The sequence below is a fragment of the Anopheles coustani genome, chromosome 3 (genome assembly GCF_943734705.1).
Source record: "Anopheles coustani chromosome 3, idAnoCousDA_361_x.2, whole genome shotgun sequence".
Lineage (NCBI taxonomy): Eukaryota > Metazoa > Arthropoda > Insecta > Diptera > Culicidae > Anopheles > Anopheles coustani.
The window spans coordinates 10,781,019-10,804,651 of record NC_071288.1 but is presented as its reverse complement, the minus strand read 5'-3'; the positions used below and the strand labels follow the sequence as shown (position 1 = coordinate 10,804,651).

Below are 23,633 nucleotides of genomic sequence, written 5' to 3'. Positions count from 1 at the left end.
AACCAGCTGAGAGCAATAGGTATATAGGCAACACAGCAGACCCAGCCAAGATTGTAGTCGCGCATGCTTGAACGCTTGTCACTTCCGTTGGGGGAAAGGAAGTTGTACCAGCAGCGCTAGGAGAGACTCAAAAACACGTCACTCAAATTGTAATCCGATTGTTCCAAGTGAATTTTTTCGCCAAAGAACTTCCTCTCTTCTCGAACGGCGGCACTTGAGCAAAACAAAGTACAATGAAATCACAGGATGTTGTGTGCTGAAGAGAGGGTAGCCGAATTTTGACGCAAATGAAATCAGCATCAAGACATCCAGAAGGGAATCCCCAGCCGGTTACGACACAATGAACAACCAATCCTTCCGCCGTTACAAGAGATCCCAAGTCCCGGTATCTAATTAACGATTCAAACAGTTTGCTGCAGGGAATGACGGACGGACGGGGCGGGTTGTACGCAACCCCAGCTCGTTCGGAACCCGGTTTTTGCTACCCTTCGCAGGGTAAAGATAGAACAGAAATAAGCAAAAACCAGAGGGAATGAAATCCCCGACCGTACGGCGGGATGACGAGTTCATTCAAACATCAACCGTCGAAACCACAGCAAACAAAAACACCGTTTCCGGATGATCCGAGCAGCAAGCCGTCGATACCTTCGGCAGAGTTTCGTCTGTAATGACAAAAAAACTCCCAGCATCTCCACAACGATTCGTCTATTTTCGTCCACCGATGAGTCATCCATTCAGACGTTCCGTTCCCAGCGCAGAACAGTTGGTACTGAAGTGCAGAGTTTTCTATTCTAACCACCACCACCGTTCCCTTCCGTCGGAGTCGGGGTGGATATCAGTATGCAAGCGCAGGGGAGGAACTTACAGCCGGAAGCCACAGTATCGGTAAGTGTGCCGTGATCCTTCCGGAACGGCACACCACCATGGGCCGAGGGTAAATTAACGGGCGAATGAATGAGTTGCGGGTAGCCATTGACCAACCGGGTTCTGGGTTCTAATCGAATCGAAGAGCGTATTTTTTTATCACCCTCATCTTTCATTCGCCGTGCCGTGGCGTTCGGAACTTCCGATCGAGGGTGGGGAGAGATAGTCCTGAAGACTGTTGGCACCCGTTTAGCGATAAATGCCACAGCTTCCGGCGTGTTAATGGGACACGTGCGACCACAGGAAAAGTCCGATGGTGATCTCTGCGCGGCTCTGCGGGATGGCTGTCGACGATAACCGAATGGATCATTAATAATTTTCGCTCCATTGCCATTTCCCCATGCACTAATGGATAGGCAGGAAGTGGTGGACACTTCTCTGCTTGACTACGGTTCTCACACACTCCACAATACCGAACTGTCCACCTAAACGACGTCATGTCGTCATTAACGGCTTACGCATGTAGTATGCGGTCGTTATCTGTCCCTGTAGTGCTGCTGCTGCTTGTAGATGGATGCCAGGTTCCGGAACAGGAAGACGCGCAGGATGTCAGTCGGTAAGCTGTGCGGGAGCGCCCTTGGACTGTGATGGAGGGTAAACACCGGCAGTGATAAACACGAGAAGCGAATCTCGAGGCGCCAACCAAGTGACGCTGACGTGTGAACAACAGCGACCAGTGGAACCATTGTTTATGCAGCGCAGCCCAGAGAGCAAGTGTACAAATATTACAAACACTTTCAGCGAGCCTTTACATAACAAAATCATCACCCCCAGAAGGAGGACAGACAAGCGGAAGGTCCATCGGCTGTGTGTTGTTTTGACATCACTCATCCCCGACCGGTGGAAACTGACCGCTACCACTATGGGAAGAGAAGTGGTCAGAAGGGAAAGATGCTTTGACACATCGGGACGTATGCATTTGACAACAGAATGCGCCAGACTTTGGGACATGGGTTACGATGGCGGGAAGAGAAGTGGTCAGAAGGGAAAGATGCTTTGACACATCGGGACGTATGCATTTGACAACAGAATGCGCCAGACTTTGGGACATGGGTTTACGATGGCGCAAGAAGGCGAAACTTGTGTACTTGTGACACTCAGCTGTCATCGGTGTTATCTTCCGTACGTGAGTAGAGTTGTGTGTGTGTATGTGGGACGATAAAAGGATTCATTATTGATCGAAGGCCTGTGTCAAGTGAAGTAGGTGTTTGCCCATTTTTTCGATGGCGCATCGGGCCTACAAACAAATGGCTTCCATTGAAAGGTGCAACTTCTCGGCACCGAAACACCATCAGTACTTCGTACAGGGCAGACCATTTTTCTAACGCCCGCCTGTGACAACTTGACGCCTGCGATCCATTTTTTAAAGACGGGTAATTGAGACTGCAGGTTCCAAATGGGTTCCAAACACCTCAGACCAAGCGAAGGCAGTGCTCGCCGTGCGCTGCGGGGCAACATGGCGAAGAGATGGCACAATAAATCCATTTAGAGTGGTTAGTATTTTTAGTACACCATCGTGGAACGGACAGTCTACGGGCCTCGTTCCTTTTGCTTCTTTCCCCCCCCGGCGCAACGGAACCCGATGCTCTTGTCACCGTAAGGGTTTATAGCGTTCAAGTCGTCGTTGTCGTTGGTTGATAGTTCTTATCATTTTACCACCACAGGTCGGTCCACGGTACCTCGAAGCCGTGTTTCTGTTATGACACCAACCGTGACACCTCCGCGGATCCCGCGAGCCACCCTCGGTATGCTTCTACTTGGCAATGGTACTGCTTCTCTTTTTATCACCTTCCTCCGTTTGCACGATGAGTAGCAGAAACAAAACGAGAAGAAAAAAGGAAACAAAAAAAAAAAAAAACACCCCGAGAGGTGATAAAATACAACCTGCCCACGTCAGACCGAACTGGGCAAGTTAAAATAAAAAGCTGTACAATAGAAAACAATCCTTCTGCCCTCTGACGGTGGTGTCTTGAAAAGACATCAAGAAACCCCGAGAGACGTCGTCGTCGTCGTCGTCGCTGTCGCTGGTTGTGGTGCCGTATCGATTCTCTATTTTCACAGCGTTGCCCCATCATCAGCACCAGCCTTCAATCGCTCGGCCCAGTGTGTCCCCTTATCGATCCGCTCGCACGCCCAAGCCGTGGCGAAGGGTGGCACTATTGAATAACGACGCGCGGCCCCGGTATATATAAACACACGGGCGAGCCAAACGAGGTGAGTCATGTCGGGCCCGGGCCGAGCGATTGTTGCTCCGATTTTCATGCCCTGCGCGCCTGCGACCACTCTCTGCTACTATGTGCCTTTGCTGGTTTGTGCTGTGTGGCTTCTTATCAACAGTGCAACCTTTTGCCAACGTCGTCGTCGTCGTCGTCGTCGGAAGACACTGGAAGCAGTAAACCTTGGGGCGACACAAAGGATGGCTTTCGCCTGCTGCCTGCTTGAGCCTGATTCTCATTTTCCTCGGTTATCGGATTTATGAGGTTGATAATTTGCTGCAGCTCTCCGGGTTGGGCGGCGTAGATGACATCATGGCGGTTCGGGGCCAACTGAAGACCGGGTGTCTCGAGCTGCTTCCTAATCTACGATGTGTTTAATCTACTTGAAAACAAGACTCCTTTCGGTACGATAAACCTATGACATTTTTAAAAACAAAATCTAGAGGCTTCCTCAAAACTGCTCCGAGATTAGACAAGGATTGTTTGCGAGAAAGAAAAAAGGGAAACCTGCTATCAACATTGCTTCCAAAATTAACCTCAAAAGAACATCACCACACCAGAGGTCATCATAAAAATGGCCTCTTCTAACGTGAGTCGCACCAGCTCGTTGATTGATATCACTTTCAAAGTGGACGCTCAATGCTAAAAACTGATTGGTGGAAACCCAAACGTGACGTCAGGCGGGCCAGGGAAAAAAAAACGGAAAAACAATGTGTTTCGGTAACTTACACGAAAATATAAATCCTTCTAACGCATCCAAATTACCCCAGGGTCCCGAGAGGGTAGCTCTAGTCTAGCCGTAGCCAACGGAGCACATGCTTCCCGAGTGTTACCCGCAGGCGGAAAAACAAGTACCACCGCCACCCTTCATCATCACCCCCCTCTAATGTACGCGCGTGTCCTTGTGCGCAGCAGAGCAAATCCTGCCCAAAACATTAGGCAGACGCCACACATTCCCCACGGACCGTAAACTCCGGGACACAGTGCTTTAGTGCTTTGCATATATTTAATACTTTGCCCAAGGGGTGCCACAAACGGCCGCGCACGGTGCGTTTAAAGAAAATCCCCGTCGAAAAACGGTTCCAATGGGCCAAGGGAAAAGCGGGCAAATTTAGATAAATTCAAGATAAATATTTAGACTAGCGCTAAGCCGACCGGAGGGGGGATGGTGTTGTACCGACGTTCCGGTCCGGGTTTTGAACCATCCCCGGCGAAGGTCGAAATGGTTCTTAAAATTTCCCAAAACTCGTTACACAAATTTCTTCGTCTCGGGGATTCCCAATGGATGGTCTCTATTAGGGGTGGTATTACAGGTGAAGGGGGGAAGAAGGGTGCATGGCCAGGCAGCACATTTCGTCCTGTAAATATTCACAACCCCTGTGTGAGAACTTGCCGTGGAGGAAGGTTCGGGCGAAATCCGAAGTAATGTTGTGCCTGTTAGATCGGTTGTTTGTCTCATATGTGCGTTCTTACCAGTGTCCCCTCCCGCAACTTCTTCGCCCCACACGACCTGTAAGCTAAACATTCATGTATTTCCACCAGGCACCACTTTCCGATGGTATTTATCTAACCTTTTACCAGTCAGCAACGCCGTCAAATGGTGCCCGGCTGAATGAATCCTTCCCTTCCGGATCGGCTCACGTTATCGTTTGAAAGTGGCGTTTACTCAGCTGCCATCCGCCGGTGGCTGGTTGGGCAGCAAGTACCGACCCTGTTTATCTCTCCTCCCCTCGTCCCGCACTCACCCAACTCCTCCGAAGGGCCTCCGTTGCACCGGATCTGGCAATTGATCGACGAAGGGTGCGAACCAATCCCCAAAATAGTAAGTCGAGATACAGGCAGAACCCGCTCGGATGGTGATCGAGTGATCAACAAACAGAGAGGGCAGCAACACCGCGCTTTTGGTTCGATACAGTTTCACTCTTTCAGGCAGTCATGTGATGGGGAAGCAGGCAAATCGTCCCGCTAATCAGCACCCAGTGTCGCGCCATCTATTATTATTAGCACTCAATTATAGCCCACCCCACGAATAGTCGTGGTTGGCGTTTCCGCGGGGTCCCCCTATTGCTATAGAGCAATTGAAAACAGTAACACCACCACTGCCGCCCTCACCCGCCGGTCGGCCGAGCTGAAATAGTTCATAATTGATCTGCGATGATTCATCGTCACTCGAGCATGGCGTGGTATTGCGCACTCGACGCGCTGGATGGAACCGGCGAACCCGCATTGGAACATGTTGTTGTTTGTCGCCGCAACCGTTGATCGATCGAGCCCTACTCGATTGAAGTGTGTGTCGTAGGGGGTACGGCCTTAACTTTTTCCCTCAAGTGCTTCACGACGAGTCCTTCCATCAGGCGCAAGGCGCAGCGGGGGGGGGTTAGTGTGGGTTAGGGTACTTTACTTTCCCTTCGAGTGTTGTTGCTCGAATGCGAACGCAAACCGGAGTCGACAATTGAACGGAATTTTCCTTCCTTTCCCCCGTTGGTGTTGGTTTCGAGTACGACGGGCTTTGCTAACCCTCTTGGTTGAAAATGCGTCATCACCACCTTCGGGAGGATCTCCACAGCCATTCCCGCACGCCTCGAAAAAAGCAACTGTTCATCGTTATCTATTGATATCATGTCATAATCAATTTCTGGGCCAGCTGCACCCCGCATCCATGCAGGACGACAGCAACCCCACGCATCCCTTCGAAGGTTCTTCCACTGATAGGCTTATTATCATATCGCTCCGTTACGTTTGTCCTGGTGCTGATACTATCTCCCCCAAAACGCACGTATCCCACACTACGTGGTGGTGGTTGTTGAATGTGCCGGACGGACAAAACAGACATCCAAATTAGAACAACACGTGTCGCTCACAAGGGGCTTATCGGGCGCAAGGGCTGTATCAGCTAGCCGCAGGCAAAATGTCTACACGTGGCTGCACCAACGCAGGATACGTTCCTCTTCGTGCCTTCCCGGGTCGCGTGAATCATCGATCCTTTGGAATACCCGATAAAGGACTAAAAGGGAAGGTAGCTCGTAAACTCGACCGGGTGGAGGGAAAAAAACAAAAACTCAAACAAACTTTGAACGAAGTAGAAAGGCTTAAAGTCTGTGAAGAAATTTACCTCGTTCCAAATGCGCATGATATTTCACGGCATGCGGCGCAGCACCAGTCCCAAAGAGGGGAAAAAAGAGCCAAACTAATGGTCGAGGATTTGCTCCACACACACACACAACTAGTAGAACAACTTTAGGCCACCGTGTTCCATTTAATTGCGTCAAATCACGAACGGCGCTACCGAAGCTCTATTTTCGGTACGCGACGCGATGCGGAGAAAGAATGGACTTATAAGTTTGGTCCCACGGCAAAAGGACCTGAACACCAGCAACCAACCGACGCAGGTTGCGGTTCGTACACGCGAGCGTACACGATAATCGCCTCCGGTGGAAGCCACAGGAAGCGAACCATGGTCACGAAGAACCTGGTAGCTTTACGCCATCGTGAGTCACTGCATGTCGGCCTTCTTCCTGCCCATCCTCGTTTGTACTGTGCGCGGCGGCTCACGTTTCCCTCGTGAAGGTCGCTTTCCATGGAGGGATCCCCGTCCTTCTGTCGCACTTCGACGGAGACCACCTTGTTATTATTATTATTCCTGCAGGGGGAGGTCCTCATTCGACCGCCGAAAAATATCGTCATCATAACTCCCCCACACGCGCAACATTTCCTTTTTAGGCACACACACCACGCACGCATCTCGGTGTAACCTGTTGGAAACGGTGTAGGAATTATGCTACGACAACCGTGGCACAGAGAGTGACCGAAGGTAGGTATCATACCCGGTGGTTCGGCCGACAATACGGCCATCGGTTCCTTCGTTTCTCCCCCCCCAGGAAGCAGAAGGTACTGGGATAGAGATTTTTCCTTCGTTCACACGCAAACCCCGAAACGGACGCAAGTGTTCCTTTCCTTTCCCCCTTTTTCCGCAGCCCCTACAGTAGGAGAGTTATGGCAGGAGCACGTTGGAACACTTTCGAAAACATTCCTGTGCAAATTCCTCCAATGACGGTAAGCACGCAAGCAAAGCCGTGAGAGCATGCCGTGACATTGACGTAAGCATGCGGCGAAGCACTTTTTCGGTCGACGACGGGGGGTTGGAACGGCCCGAAATGGAGATGGTGGTGGATGGCATTCTGCAGGTTCAAGAGAACATAAAAAAAGGTACTGTTCCCAAAGCACGAGTCTAGAGTCTAGGGGGATCTGATTTGGTTTCGTTTTAGATAGAACAGTTTAGGAGTTGTAAACATTTAATGAGTACTAATGATTTCCCTTCCCAAAGTGTTTGATAAGAACCAGGCCGCAAAAAATGGTAACGATTTAGATAGTTCAAAACTAGCGTTTAACCTATGTGCTCTTCTACTGCCCACGGTTTGTCGCCTTCTCAGACAGCCTTCATACGACCCTGCGCACATTGGGGGTTCGGCAGTTCCAGCCCATCTGGACCGAGTCTGCCAAAGCGTGGTGGTGGTTTCCAGTAGCTACCAGACTCCCTCACACATCCCATGTGCCGCTGAAGGCCGCGGGCAACGGTTCGTTCGCGTGGCATTTACTTGCGCTGGCTGGCTGGCTGGCTGGCTGGCTGGTTTCTGGTTTCTTACTAGTTACATTTACTTACATTTGCACCATTTTCGAACCGTAGCCTCCCATCCCCTTGCCCCGGAACAGGGAGGGGAGGTGGGTGTGTACGGCGATTACGAGCCAACTGCTCCACTTCCTCAATGTACCAAGTACCACACTAAGGTCTACGCTCCACGAGCGTATACTCGTACAGCACACACGGGGTGATTTAGTGCGGAGCCGAGAGCGGCGAGCGCGGTTTCATATCATGCCATTTAATTGTGTGTTTAAATTCAGCTCGTGAGTCATCGAACGAACGTGGAGCTCGCGGATGAGACGAGCGGCCCTGATGGGGGGGGCGAGAGGGAAGGGGGCGGCACAACTTGCGCTAGCCAGCCAGTCAGACACACATACACACGGCGCACGGAACGGATGGGGATGATGAAGGGGTTGCTTTGTCGCTCTCCGACCTCCCACCGAACCTGCCCCGTGCCACCCTTAAACAGCCGTACACGAACCCCTCCTCCCCCAGCGCACATCACCCCTTCTCGCACTGGTCCATTCTTTTTAGCTATCAGTTTCAACCATCGGTAGCTCTCTCTCTCTCTCTCACCCTCAGCGAACGGGCGTGTGTGTGTGTGTGTGAGAGCTTGAACTGTCTGTGTACACTTTGGTGTGCCCTGCGATCGGCAACATTTAGCATCGCTAGGCGCACAGCGACACGAATCATCCCCCGTTGGGCCACCATGGCTCGTTTACTATGCTAGGCTAAGTAGGTTGTAAGAGTCGTAGTAGTAGCAACATTACCCGTGTGTTGAGGTAAAGGGTACAGGTGCACACACAGCTGTGCATTAGGTTGGTTTGAGTGTTTGTAAAGTGGCATTTGGCGAACGAGTGGTGGGAAGGTGCAGGTTTCTACTAAGCAGGTGGCTACTCGAAGGGAGCTTCTAACAGCTGCCACCTAAGCGAGAAGAGATCTGAGGATCTGATCTCAAATAACGACGCAGCGGGGAATCTACAGATAGGATGCTGTGTGCATTAGCTTTTACTACCGGGATGGATACCGGGTCGACAACCGTATCCCAATCCCCTCTAATTCCTCGTTAATCCTTCGCGCGTCATCAGTCAAAAGCGCAAATGATTGTATGTGAGGAATGTGTCACGCACTGTCAGACATTCCAATTTGTGCTCGCTCTTCCCGCTACAACACTGATATCACCTGTGGAGGCGGGTATCACCTTCATCGAAATCATCCACCCCCTTTTTGGCACGTACTACCTCCAGGGGAGCCCGCGAACTTTGGAGTAGTCTCTCGCGGGGCGACCCTGAAACTGCAACCGTGCGTTGTTGACTCTACCTTCTTTTTTTTTGCTTTGTGTCACCCCCCCTTATTTAGAAGGCCTCCCTGCCTCTTATCGGCACCGCTAACCGCAGCAGAGCGACTGATAAGCGTTGCTGCTTCTACTTTGCCGCATCGATATGGTTTTCCGAGCATTCTAAAAGAAAGTACACTTTCCGGTGCCAGCTGTGGGTCTATTTTCGATGTTGCGAGGCATTAGTATGATTATGTTTCCCTCGGAAACATCCCCGAATGACATGTGACCTACGAGAGAAGTGGTTCGTACGCCGTATCGCAAAGCCGCCAGAAAGCTGTGGTTGGCCCAAATGAAAAAAAAGGGGGGTACGACTTGAGGGCGCCGTGCTTCCGGAAGTTCACTATCGGATAAGCTGGAGACTAGAGACTCGTGCCTTAGGCGTGTGAACTAAACAGAAGCGTTTTTTTTTAAACACTTTATTTTACCGTTTATCCATCGGGGTCGTTCAACCACTCGCGAGAGAGACGAACACGCGTTTTGACAACTTCCGGGTGGGGAGGTTCTGTGGCAGGATCCGACACCAAGATCCGGAAGGGTCCCCGACGGTGGTGATTAACGGGACTTCGGGGGAGGGGGGTGAGACGGCTAAATTCTACCACCGTACCGGTTTTAGGTAGCGTTAGCTCTTTCATCAGTCTCAGACAACCGTTCCGCGGTGTCGCCAGTACAAGGTCGTCCAGAAATTGAGAACTTCCTTCACCGCACGCATTCCTCGCGCTGGTGGCCGCTCGTTTAGCGAATACCATCACGAGGCGGAAGGTGTGCACAGTGTGGTCAGATCTCCTTCCATTAGTCAACAACAACAGAGGCCCCTCGGGGATCTCGGGGACTTTGGGAGGGATTCGTTGAGAGGAAGCATGAGCCGGCGAGGTTGAATATGCTACCGATCTTTGCGATTTATGAATTCGCAACAACGCAAAAAAGGACCCACACCCACGGCGGGGCATTGGTGGTGGGGGGAGGGGGTGGTTGGTAGCGGGACAAGTCGGTTGAAAAATAAATCCAAACCGTTTGACTAAGACGGCACGGCTCCGCTCACATACTGATGCTGATGGGTGTGGGGTGGGGTGTGTGTTGGGGTTGTGGACGGTGGTTGATGTCATTGCTATATTTGAACCGTAGCACACACTCTCTCTCTCTCTCTCTCTCTCTCCGAACGACTGTTGGCAACCACCGCACACAACAAACGCGACCCTCCTCCGGGGCTTTCTCGAACCCCTTCCGGTTCCGTTCCAAGCTACACTCGACAATCCTTCCGTCATTGGACGTACGTAATACGCGTTCGGGGCACACAACAAGCGTCATCATGTTTTAAACACTCGTTTTGGACTCGTTTTCCACCGTTTCGCGATCGGTCCTGGTGGGATTTTCCATCCTGTGCCTGAGGAAAACACCACCAGCGCCAATAACAAAGTATTGGCGCGGTTGTTTGTTTGGAGTTGCATTTTCGTTAAGAACCCACAGCTCGTTGCCGGCCGGCAAAAGGTTGATCCAAAAAAAAACCAATAATAACAGAAACCAGGACATACCTCCGCGTCGGTGTGCCCTCTCCGGTGGTACGCTTTCCCGAACCCAGTTGCAATCCGTTTTTGCTCCATCCGCACGTCCGGCTGGTGGGTTTAAATTTAAATTCTTACGTATCCTCCCCACCGAACGGGATGATGATCAACGGTACGGTTTGGAACACACATGTGGGGGAAAGTAGAGGAAGAAAAAAATAACCCCCTTTAAACACACACACACACACACACACACAGCTAAAAGCGCGTGTTTGTTTCCGGGACTAATCCCCATAAAATCAACTCCGTTTTCTTCGGGGACGTCGGCGGGAACGACCACCGTTGAGAGGTGGCGCGTACCAAAATAAACAAGATCAGATCGCCAAATAGCATTTTTATTGTACTATATTTCCTCGGCTCATGTGCGTATACATGTTGCTTTTTGAGCTTCTCATTTCCCGACACGCCACCGTCCCCCTCTCCCCCCCCGGGGGTGGGGCCTAGTGGCGCAGGCGATAATGATGCGAAAACCGGATTCCTCCTTTTTTGCCCCGTTTTGCCCCGTATGTCCACTTCTTTTCGTCAACATTTTGACACCGGGCGAACACACTGGGTTGGGGGTGGGGAGGATTGCGCAGGTTTTTGCCTTGCCGCAATGTTGACTCACTCTGACCGGACGCCGCGGCCGCTGATGCGCGCGATGAGATCAGAGAGAAATGGTCGTTAACGTTTCATTCAACTTTGTGAGAACCTTTGCTTTTGCTGTGTGTTTGCCCTACCCCATTCTCAGACAGCCGGGGAATGAGATATGGTTGGAGGATGCGGCCAAGGACAGTGCCGCACCGGCCACTGGCACACGGACGAAGGTGAAGATCACCTGCCGCAACTGCAGGATCCGAAACACGGACAACAAAACAAAGTGGGACACATTTTTAATTCCATATTTTTGCACCGGTGAGCCGGTGACTCATTATCATTTTTACAAAATTTTAATTCCTCCCTTTGGGGAAGTATTTTTATTTTAAGCTATAGCAACAAGCCCCAAACTTACCGATAAATTCGAACGCCTCCTGGAAGTACTGCTTGATGTTCTGGTGCGGCGTGTCGCTGGCCGGGATCTGTTTGTACTTGAGGCCCGGCTTGAGCTGACCGGACGGCTGCTGGCAGGTGACGTTAAGTACGCAGTTTGCACCGACGGTTGACGGATCGATCGCGTCCCGACCGTTGCCGAGCAGCAGATGGGGAAACACGTGCGACGCAGGGTGTGATTCGATGTCTGTGGAGGGGAAAAACAGAAGAAGAAAAGCCGAGTGAGAAAACGCGTCCAGTTAACGCCTCGATCTTGACTGACAAAGAATTGCACCAAAGGACGCGGTCGTCGAGGAGAAGGTTCGTTCCGTCAGTCAATGGTAGCCGATGTCACCATTTTGTGCAATTTTGTGATGGTGTGACGAATGAGCTCGAAGTGCGGACGGAAATGCCAAAACACAAACGCAGTCGGCCTGAGTCACGGCTTTCGGTCACGTTTTGAATGGACGTCCGCCGAATAATGCTACTCTCGATTGGGGTTGGTGGTGCGAATCATCGGAAGAACCTCTCGTCGTAGATTCTCTCTGATGTAAAATCCGGCGGACAATCCGCTATCAGAAAGTGATTCCGTTTCCACAGACGGCCAGTGTCCTGTTTTCCCGCAAGTACTGGCGTCAAAACTTCAGCAAAATTATGTGTGTCGCCATTTTTTTTTTTCTTGAATGGCCTCCCCGCCTCAAGCGGTCGATGCTCTGGTTCAAGTTCGTTATCGACGAGTTGGGGTGTTTCCCATTAATTGGCCATTCATAACCAGCACACCAGTGGCCTACCACCAGATGGTTGCGACTGTGTGCGCGAATTCCGGGTTCTAGCCAACGACCCAACGAAGACGGAAGGTGCCGACGGTGGAGGCAAGTGGCCGAAGGTGTTGTGATTCCGCTGCAATCAAGCGTTAAAATAGCTGACACGTTGGGATCGCGCGCGCCACCTCGATGAAAATCAACAACGGCGAAGAACCGACCGTCCGACATCGAACGTCGATCGATCGTGGACCGCTTTCGGGAAGTGCGTAGTCTGCGGTTCAATTAAAGTTCAATGATATGCCGGTTTGGAGCCACGGAGGGCAAACCGCGTCGCCATGCTATAGGCAGGGGAAGCCGTCGACACAGTTGATTGGTCGATTTCGAACGGTATATGCTCTCAATTATACTGTCCCACTGTGGCCTGAACCTCGTATGGGAAAACGAGATTGGAAGTTCGCTCAATTGAATCGCCAGACATTTGACGCGTTGCGTGTATCTCGGGCCCACAATAATTGCCCTAAACTGGGCATCAAAGCTTGGGACTCACTCGGAGTCGATGAGTAACTCTAAAATATCGGTTCTTGATAGGCCTCCATACACTTTCCCTGCCGAAAAGCAGAAGGAAATTTTCCGAGCCATACAATCTTGCACCACCAGCTGTCACTCCCAATTAGTCCGCACACTGGCTGACGGAAGCGAAGCGAGGGTGACAGAGGAAAACGAAAACATGCTGCGCCATCTGGAGCTGCAGAGGGGCGGGTCTGTGGTTTTTCTTCCTCCCACAGGCAACCTTCTTCTGTGCTGTCAACCGGTGTTATTAAAAGGGCAATCTTGTAAACAAACACGAACGTTATTAAACGCCGATGACTCTTGGCTCCAAATCAGAGTTGTCAGCTCACACGACGGGGTTGTCCCTCCGTCTCGGTTTCTTCGTTCCGGCGCACCCCGTTAATGCGCCAGTGGCACTGAATCTTCCTCCGGGTTTGTGTGTGTTTCTGACACTGCACCACGAAGACCGCAGTGAAGTAAGCTCCTATTAATATCAATATCCCCCACACTTTCACGCCCCTTTTTCTCTTTTCCGTTGGTCCCGATGGACACCTTCGCGTTGTCTCTTCCAATTTCGTCGATTTTCCACTAGACTTTTTTTTTCGTACCGAACAGCGTGATCTATTGGTTGATCAACATACGTGTGTGTGTGTGTGTGCGTCTGGGTATGCTTGTGTGTGGGTGAATGCGTGGGGGAAGGTTAGAACGGCGGGCTATCGAAATTCCATCGAGCCAACATCATAAGCATCTTGAGAATCGCTTGAGCCGACTATAGAGATCCAAAACGAAAACGTTGAAAGAGGGACCTTTCAGATCCGGACGCCCGTCCGTGTGGGTTTGCTGGGAAGCGTTTCTGCTTTACGGGCTGAACGTTTATGAATGTGCATTCCACGCGGCACACCAACGCCAAAAAGCGTGCATGCGAACCTGTGTCACTCCAGCGACACTCGGGGCTGCATATCTCTTATGTCCGTACGTTACGAACAGACTTGATCCGGCCCGACCAACTGTTCTCGTATCGGCCTCGCAAGAGCGGCCTTAGGTCACAGCAAGTTGGAGGTCTCCGTCTGCACGGTACTTGGTGGAGAAAAACTCATGCACAACCCCAGCCCCAGGCACCTATTAAACGCCAAACCAATACACACGTCCAGCCTCAAGAGACGTGGCAAGAAAAAAGGGCCCACAATGGGGCAAGTTGCCGCCCGAACGCCGAACTTTCGGCGGAGCGGGCAAACGGAGAAGGCTCGGGACGCGAAAAGTTGTCTGACCGGCCTTGAAACCGGATACGACGACGCGGCGGTTGATTTTCTGGATGCCTGTACCTTGTCGTCATACGTGCAGGCACACCAACAGCATAAGCCAGCAGAGATCGTTCCGCGGTTTCGTTTGTCTTCTTCACCTCGTACACCTGGAGGTCCATTTGGCGTTTATGTTCGTTCGTTGGATGGTGCCTTGGTTTGCTCCTTTGGTCGCTCGTAGCGTTTTCAAACAGCATCTTCCGTGTCGACAACGTGTATGAGTTTGTGTGATTCCTCGAGCGGTGCTGCTTTCGCCCATCACACGAGTCTTCAAAGTCTCGTGCATTCAACAGGTGAAATCGTTCCCCAAACGGGGATTCCAAAGCTCCGTCGAGAGACTTATGTCTTATAGATGTGAACGCAACGAGGATCGCCTTTGAAAGGTTGCCAGATCAGGAAGTGTAGGGTCCATTGGCTTTCGCCTAGCCAGAATTGTATTCTACTTGACAGGATTTTGTTGTCAAACCTACTTGGATTTAGTTGTTAATGGTCATACAAGGGAGACTGAGTACCACAGCTCTTTGACGTTTCAATTCTCCCAGTTTCAAGCATCCCAACCTAGCTTACTTCGTTTGGAAAGTCACTCCGATCGGTTGATTACGTGACACGGTTGTTGCCGCACTGTGTCACCGGGATGGCGGTGTACCTCTTCAAAAGGATGAGCTAGATTCGCTAAAGACTTTCTGCTTTTTTCCTCTTTTCCCCCCCGATGTCACACTCGCTTTTTGCACCTTTCGGGTTTCTTTGCTCACCCTCTCGGCACAACCTCCGCATACTTCACAGAGCGGGCGCGTCGTTGGGGTGATGTTGTCATTCGTCGTCGCCACTAGTAGTTTGACAAGCCGGATGGGAATGATGATGGTGCCACGGCGGTGGCCGCGCTCTGCTGATGTCATCGCAATGTTTTCGCCCCACTGGTTTGTGGCCGTGCAAAATGGTATTTATTGCAAACCTCTCTCCGCTTCCCAACGCCGGTTCTTCCGTTCTTTGGCTTGAGGAAGAAAACCCGCACCACCAGACAACCCGCCCACCATGCCGAACAAACACGGGCCCAACACGGGCGGACAAACGGACGAACGCCAACCAAAAAACGGCGAGTGACAAAATGGATTATCGAAAGCAAATTGGGCGAGAAAAGGGAAGGAAAAAAAAAACCACCGGTGTATTGCCGGTGTTTGCCGATGATGCCATATCGTGGTCGGGTAAACGAGGCAGAGGGAGGGTTGGAGGTGGCTGGCTCTAGCTCATCTCTGGCGATTTATTTTCTTTTTTTTTGTATTTTAAGCCGCAACGGTCAAGTAAAATAAAAGTGGACGAAAAGCAACGTCCCGTGCCGTTTGGTTATTATCCGCCGGCCGGCCCGCGAGTCCACGAAAGGTGCGTATGAGTCAGCGAGAAACGGTTTTCGTGTAAATGTGTACCCCCTCAACCCGAGAGAGGTCCATCAGGGATCACACGCAAGAATCTTTTTCTCTCTGCACAGGTCGGGGCCGGTAGTTTTTGATTGTGGTTTATAAATAAATGAAACCCAAGCGGATAGAAAAACAGGCCTCCACTTCGTATTCCATTCACCTCCTCGCCTCATGCCCTTCCTCCACCTTGGTGCGATGATCACCGGAGCCCGTCGTCCGGTTCATCATCGCCAGCCATGAGCGGCATGAGGCAAACCATTAGTGATCCGTTCGCGTCAATTGGGTAATCGCGCACATTGCGATCCTGGGTAAGAGGGACACAGCTACGGGCACACGAAGATGGAGGCTCGAGCCCCCGCCGCCGCTCGTCCACACCTTCTTGATTCGGCTCTTCAATTGCGTCACGTTATGCAATCAAACCTAACCCCGACAGAACCAAGCAGGCCGGATTCTCGTTCCTGCCGATGTAGAACTACGTCGCGCGCGATTTTCGGCGAGTGTTTGGTAATAGGCAATAGACCGTTGATTTTATAATCATCCCGAGGGAGCGCGATAGAGAGCATCAACCGTTTTAGGAACCTCTTTGGCCAGCGACGATAGTGGATTGGCGTGGATCTCGAGACCACGTCGCGGGAATCGTTCGCGGCGCAACGCGATCCCGTTGATCTCCGGAGGCCATAGGGTCATCTCGGCGGGTAAAACAGCGGGCCGTTGTTGTTATCGCCTGTGGCCGCGTGTGTGTGTGTGTGAATGTATGTACGTGGTTCGACTCTCCGGGCGCGTCTTATTTTTGTACTCGCATTCATTAAAAATCAACTGCTGACCATTGCCCGTTTCCTTGATGACCGCACGCGCTCTGGGGAGAGATGCCCTTTGGCGTGTCCCGGGATTGACGCCATAACAACACACAAAACGGGTGTTGCCAAACAATCTCTCTGTCGCTTCCCTGCGCTCCCTCCGCTTGGTCTGCCTTCCCCAAGAGCGCTCCGCAACTGACATTTACAAGTGTCCAGTGACTGCTGGGCGAGTGACGTACGTCTGTGGCGTGTGCGTAATGTAATGCGATCGATGTTTTGCTTCCCGCTGTCTCCCGCAACGTCCGCATTATTGTTTACAAGATGTATATTATTCCATCTTTCCTGCTGCTTCCTCTTTTTCCTTCCTTTTGCCCGCTCTCCCACCGGTTGCCGGCTAAAACAAAACAAAAAGCAACGTAAAAAGTAAACAAACGTAGGCCTATTTGTCGCCTACCGGCCGCGTCCGCCACACGCTATCAAAAAAGGGCCGAAGATGCGTCATATGCTGTATGCGGCCGATCGCAAGAGTGGGTTGTAGAAAGTTGACCAGGTTCGGGGGCCGAAAACCCACGTCGTTGCCTAACCCTCCGTGTGTTTTTGGGTTGGATGTTGTGAAGTTTCTGCCGTTGTCAGCTGTCATGTTTCCATTCTCTCACCGTGTCCCCCATCGGAGCATTCTTACGGGATGATTTCATGCTATCGGCTGTCGAATTTGTTTGCATTCCTGCTGAAAATTTCACAGTTCCAAAACTTACCGTATGATACCGCGGGACTAGAACAGCTGCGCGCCAGGGGAACCCGGGTGCTGGAGGCGATCGATGAATCATCGCAACTATCTTTGTGCCGTTTGTGCTGACCATGGATGGCTGCAATGAAACGGAAACAGAACAGAACCGGAAAAGCGAAAGTTATTAGTAAGGGTGTGGTTATTCATTTTCGGTTATGATTTTTGTCTATGCTAAATTTAATTTGTAAAATAATTTAAAACATCAAAGTATCGGCTCAAATAGCTAAAGTTTAATTTTCTCCAACCTGAATATCATATTTTTCTCGTTACCAGCCAAACGCCACATGAGACGTATCCGTCGTGAGCTGGCTCTCTCTCTCTCTCTCTTGCGTGAAACCTTTAAAGGTCGTTTGAAAGGCTGGAGAAATCCGCGCCCGCAGACGGCGGCCGGGCGGGGGTGGGAAAAACGGAGGAGTTGCGCGCACGAAAAACCAGTTCCAGGCCTGGGGCCGCGTTCGCCTAACGTCTGTGGTATGCGCGTCGTGTGTCTACGTACGGTATCGTTTGCTGTGGGCAGGCGCAACCGAAAACCTGACCGAGCATTTCCATCCGAGCTTCAAACGTTGCTGTCGATCTTCCGGCACGAAGCAAGCGTTGAAGGAATTTCGGTGGGAGTAAAACAAAACAGGGTTCCAATAGTATACCGTCGAAACCGTACACTCCACACCTTGGGGATTGAATGTTGTTGCCTACCAAACCGTTCCCCCCTATCCGGCTCAACGCAACGGGGTTTGTCACAAATCGTAACCTAAGATGCGTGACGACTGATGAACTCTCTGGCTCGCGATCGCCGTGATGCCGATCACAATCGGCTACAAATCGGCGGAGATCGAATCGATCCGATTTGAAGGGATTACCCTTTGGCGGCTCGCCTCCCGCACGGATCGACGGTTGTGTGCGGTTAAACGGTGTCTCCGATCTTGTGCTCGAACGTGGTTTTTCCTCCGCCGGGGCGTTCCGTTGTGGTTTCCCGGGCGGAAAGCAGTTACTTCAGGAAAGCCCTCCCGCGATGCAGAAATAGCATCTAACAGTTAGAGAAAGGCGTGCTAAAAGGATGGATTTGCCATGATGACTCCCCAACGTCGTGCCGTTGCGCTTCCCATGCCAATGCAAAGATAGCGCAACCGTGAGTCACGAACGAACCATTTTGAGCGGTCGGTGGAAGGGTGAAGAAATGGTACGGCCAGTAGGGTTTCTTTTCCCGATGGTCAAACCGGAGTGGTCGGTTTCCCGAAGCAACTCCGAGAACTGCGGCGAGGCCTCCCGGGCGGAGGGTGGAAAATTCGTGCCTTTCGAGTCGTACAAGGGTACAGGTACAGCTAGAAACATGTAGAGACGCGGGTAGCAGCCAAATCCACGTCGAGTTCTAAGCACCACGAAGCGCTGTCGAAGCCGGTTGTGGCAGAGGCTGAAAATAAATCCTCTTTATTGCTACACTTCGTTTCATCATCATTAGCAAATCGGGCGTAAATCAGCGTGATTTATGTGCGAAACAACGCACAGGATGATCTCGGCATCGCCGCTGACTCACTGGCCTAGCACGTGAGGGTTTGTTTTTTAAATTTTTCCCCCCTTGCCGTTGACCAAGAAGTAACATTGAGGAAGCATTTTCCGCTCACTTCCGAAGGGTAGAGCGGTTGCGTTTCAACTCCGCAAAACCGCCCGACTGGAAAAATGCACCGAATTCGAATCGGGAAAAAGCAACACTTCCAAACGCGGCGAGACGGCGTGGGTGGAAATAAACGTACACCCACACACGTGTGTACATTGAATTCCATACGTCGATCAGACATCCCCGCAGCGGGCTTCCGTGATGTTGGTACGAAAATAAAAATGCTCCTCGGCACGACTCGACGATGATGACGACGACGACGACGAGATGGCGGCGCGTCCTTGCGCGTGAGAAAAGTTCAAACTTAAAAATAGTTCCCAAATTCCATTTTCCGACCGACCGACCGACCCGAACGATGATCGAAAAGGAAAATTACGAGGGGGGGAGAGGGGATTCGGCGCACTCGCCCATCGCAATCACATGGCGATGATCATGTGCATCTCCACCAGTAGACGGCACGACGTTTCGGCCGAAAGACGGTGGCGTGCGTTGGATGGAGATGGGCGGGAACGGAGGGAGGGGTTAAGGTGAATTATTTTCATCCTGCACTCCTCCCCTCGTCTGTCCATCTCCCCGAGCGCACTGCTTTGCTTTGGTGTTTGTGTGCAAGGGGTTTCTTTTTTTATATCCCTTCTGCCCTCACTTTGAATGATCGTTTCTTCGGGGTTTTCTTTCGGGATCTACATCTCTTATGCCCGCTGCGGTACTTGCGAACTCGAGCATCGACCGCAGCGCATTCGTACTCTGTCTAGCGCCTGGTGGTGCCTCCTCTCGCTTGCACTCTTTATTTCGATCGTCGAGCGAATGGCTTTGGCATCTGGCCAAAGCCGAGATGACTCATCTTCGAAATCGAGATGGATGGGGTTTTCTTCGCTTTGTGGAACCACGTTGGTTGTTGCTACTAACCTACCACTACCTTTCCCCCCCTTTCCCTCTATCTATCTCTGCCACTTTTCTTCACGGTTTCTTTCCTTCGCTAGGTCTCCTATTTCTTAGATCGTGCGCAGGGTTTACGGCTTCGAAAGAGCACGATCTGCGGTTACCTTGGTAAAGGAACCAAGCGTACATAGAGCAGGCGTGGGTACTCTTGTTGCAGATCAAGTAGAGGATGGGGAGAGGTAGAGAATCTACACTGCACTGAAAGCAGGCACATGGACAAGTGGTTCTATAAAACCCTCTCCTTCGTCATAAAACCGCAAAATAAAACCAACCAAATCCACTTATCTAATCTCTCAATCCCTGGGAGTAGTTTGCGTCGAGTACTATGAATGTTGCAGTGCATTGCACAAGAGGTCATTCTCAAGAGGATCGGTGGGGTTTTTCAGGACAGGAGCAGAACAGTTTCCGTTGGGAAAGTCGGGAAAAATGTGTGCGGAGGATGTTGAACTTCAAGATGCTTTGCGAATACAGCTTAGGATCTCTCAGCTCGCAATGAATCACTCAATACTACGGACATTCCGACAATGACAAAGAAATCAACCAAAGTCGGGCACTTCTGGTTCCGCACCAGCTCGTGGCCACTCTTTTTACATTCGGCATTCCGGACACAAATAGTTGAACGATCGCCCATTAACACACACTCGCTTTCTCTCTTTCTTTCTCTCTGCTTGTGGTGACGCGACCTACCCTATAGCCACCCCTTGGAGTACTTCGCAGGTGTTTGCAAATGGTTTTTGCATGTTTCATCGGCTGCAACCCGAAAAAAGAAAACACCAAACCTCAATCGAGCGGATCTGTGCGAGACGATGATTCAATCTTGGCTCGGTTCAAGAAGGTTGATTTCGGAATGTCAAACTGAATGCAGCGTGTGCTGGGCTCGAGATCTCGGACTGCGGAGTTGGAGTCAAACGTGGTTAGTGTCTCAGGTTGTTTCTAGACAGACTAGAGTTTGCATACAACGCAAAAGGAGGACGCCATTTTCCAATATTTACTTGATTATTCACTCAGTGTAAGCTCGCTTCGAACGAGTTACGAGAAGAGGCAACAATGTAGAAAGCAATCTACCAATGAGAGAGCCAACGAACATACCCTTGATGTATGTGTAATGAAATTAGAAACCATATGCTGGGAGTTCTGGGAACGCGTCTGCGGAAATGATCAATCGCTAGGCACAGTGAAAGTCGGTGATAGTACACAGTCCCGGCCCATTCATTGGAGTGATCCCATTCGCGATAATTCTCGCGGGACCGCTCGGCTTTGTTTGTCCGGCGAGAGGAGTTTATTAATGAAAAAAGGTCCGCATTTGTCATGCCGTTCCGTGGTGGGCGAGCGAGCGAGAGGAGGATGCACTTCAATGATGATCATAGCGAACGCACCAAAACCCTTCCGACAACGCGATCCTTTTAATATCAACATGAGTAAATGGTCACGCACCGCAATGGCGGTAGTTCCCGGAATGCGCTGGAGCATTTCCGTTTCGCTGGGCGAGTACGGACGGACCAGATGGTCGGGGAGGACCATGGTGTGGTGCGATGGTGCGCATGGACTTGCAGGCGAGTCAGCGGTTGCCTACAGTTCTTGGAAGCCCGGCATCGACTGGAGTCTTCTTGGTGCCAAGTTGCATAGGTTTCTTCTTTCGACCGGCTGGGATTCGAATTCCAGTTTCGAAGCTGCAGCGCATATGCAGCTGATGTTACGATTGAAGGCCACGCTTTTTATGCTCGCTAGACACATGTGCGGGGTTTTGTTGCGTCCCTTCGATGTTGATCCACACGCTTAGTCACCTGTAGGTTTTATTCGTTATTTTAACCTGAACTCACAGATACCCACCGAAAGCCATTTTGGGATGCGTTGCTTGATCCAAAAAGAAAGTGAAGCACTTGATACGCCACAAAATTATCCACAGACAAGCCTGACGACACCAAACACTTGATCCAACACAGGTGAGGCAGTGTCTGCTGCCAAAAACACCCAGGAAGTCTGGCGGATGGTAAGAGACGGCGAGCCAAACGAGATCTTTGTTACGGATGAACTGCTAAAGATTGGTGATGATCGTCGTACTGATGGGATTTTATGTTTCATCGTTCCTTTTTTTCTTACTTGTTCTTGCAGTGCAAACACAAACACACTCCTTCGCTCAGTTCCTTACGTGAGAGTTGGCAGTGCAGAGAAAGAGCATCACCACCGGCCCCGGGTACATAGTAGACAGTGTGTCCACCTGCAGTTAGTAAACACCGGGCGGTACCTGAAGAATACGGAACCAGCCGCGGCGAAGGGGAAAGGAATTTTATGAGAATCTAATTATAAACGTGTCTTCAGTATGAATTGCACGCTTTCGAGGAGATGCCCTATGGGATGGGGAATTGTTTGTTGCTGGTGCCGCACAGCCGGCTGCTATCAACACGTCCATTAGGAAGGTGCGTCATTATGCCAAATTATTGCCTAACCCTCCTCTGCCGGTTAGCAAAAAACATTTTTTCACATTATATTGTTGTTTTAGTTTTAGTCGTTGTCTCTTCTGTACATGTTCTGTGACTCAGAATAAAGGATATAGACATGAGATTTCCTATAAATTAACAGTATTTAACATGACTATTGCGTATTTTACTTAGTTGCAGTGGTACATTTATACAAAAGTTACTGAAAGAACAACTTAGGTACTACATTACACGATCACAACCCAAGAATTCTGATTTCTGACAAGATCAAGTACATAATCTGTTTTACTGTAAGGATCGTTGAAGCCTTGGAGATAACTGAGGTTCCCCCAGGAATTGAGGATGACTGTAGTACTTACCATGTTTATCCGTAGGCATGAATCGGAGCATCAGGCAGGGCGATTTGTGCTTCATTCTCATTTTGCTGGACGTTTTGGCGGGTTTGCTGCTCCCGGCACTGCCCTGCGATGTGACGCTGGTCGCGGCTACGACGACGGCTCGCTGGTCGTCCTCGTCACTCGGGCTGTCCCTTCCGAGCCGGCAGCAGTCAGAGCGCACTAGAGTATTTATCTTTGCTACACGGGTATGCTCGCTAGTTTATGGAGGCCTAAAGAAGGCTTCTATCCCACCGGAGCACTGCACGTGTCCAAATGCTTTGGACGAAAACTACACACTTTGCGAAACACTTAACTATCACACAACCACCTGCTGCGGGAGCGATTGACTCGGATTGCGTGGGGGGTAGGTACACTGGATGCCAAACTGCACCACAATCACTACACACATTCACCGTGCACACTGATCACAATATAGCGATTAGGGGTGTTGGATGCAGGTTCACCCGACCTCTATTAGTAACTCGCTGCACCAGCGATGTTGGCAAGTGCACTTAAGAGCAACGCTGCTGTGTACGTCGCAACAGCACAGCACACTACGATCGCGCTTACGCTAACGAGCGCCAATTGTTGAGGCAAAAGGAGAACGAGCGGGCGCTGCAGATGCCTTATTTCGCGGCGTTGTGAGAATCGGTCCACGTTGGGACTGCTCGCACTGCACACCTCTAGTATGGCAACATATGAATCACACATGCAATACACACGGGCTCATCACCATCGGCATCATTATCGTTACGTAAGGTTACGGCGAGGCAGCGCTCTCGATAGCAATACCCTTTTTTTCGTGTCGACTAACCTTTTGCTTGTTCTCCAACCACTCACGGCAATCACGATCGAGTTAGCAATTTAAATTTCTTCCGGATGTTATCAAACTGATCGTGCGTATTTAGTGTGCTTGACAGTAGGCGGACACAATTCGTTAAAAGGCGCCCTTTTCGTTGATCGCTTCAATCGTAC

At 50.9% G+C, this 23,633-nt stretch overlaps 1 protein-coding gene across 1 annotated transcript in view; it reads right to left on the bottom strand.

Moving 5' to 3' along the window:
* Window positions 1-23,172, bottom strand: part of LOC131261140 (tyrosine-protein phosphatase vhp-1) — a 34,461-nt gene extending 11,289 nt beyond the window's left edge. Inside the window, exons 1-3 of the mRNA XM_058263069.1 lie at window positions 22,641-23,172; window positions 17,261-17,371; window positions 11,669-11,893 (exon numbers count right to left, since the gene is read on the bottom strand). Coding sequence (XP_058119052.1) covers window positions 11,669-11,893; window positions 17,261-17,371; window positions 22,641-22,701 — 397 coding nt within the window. The 5' untranslated portion in view covers window positions 22,702-23,172. The remainder of the gene's footprint in view (window positions 1-11,668; window positions 11,894-17,260; window positions 17,372-22,640) is intronic.
* Between the last annotated feature and the right edge of the window lie 461 nt (window positions 23,173-23,633).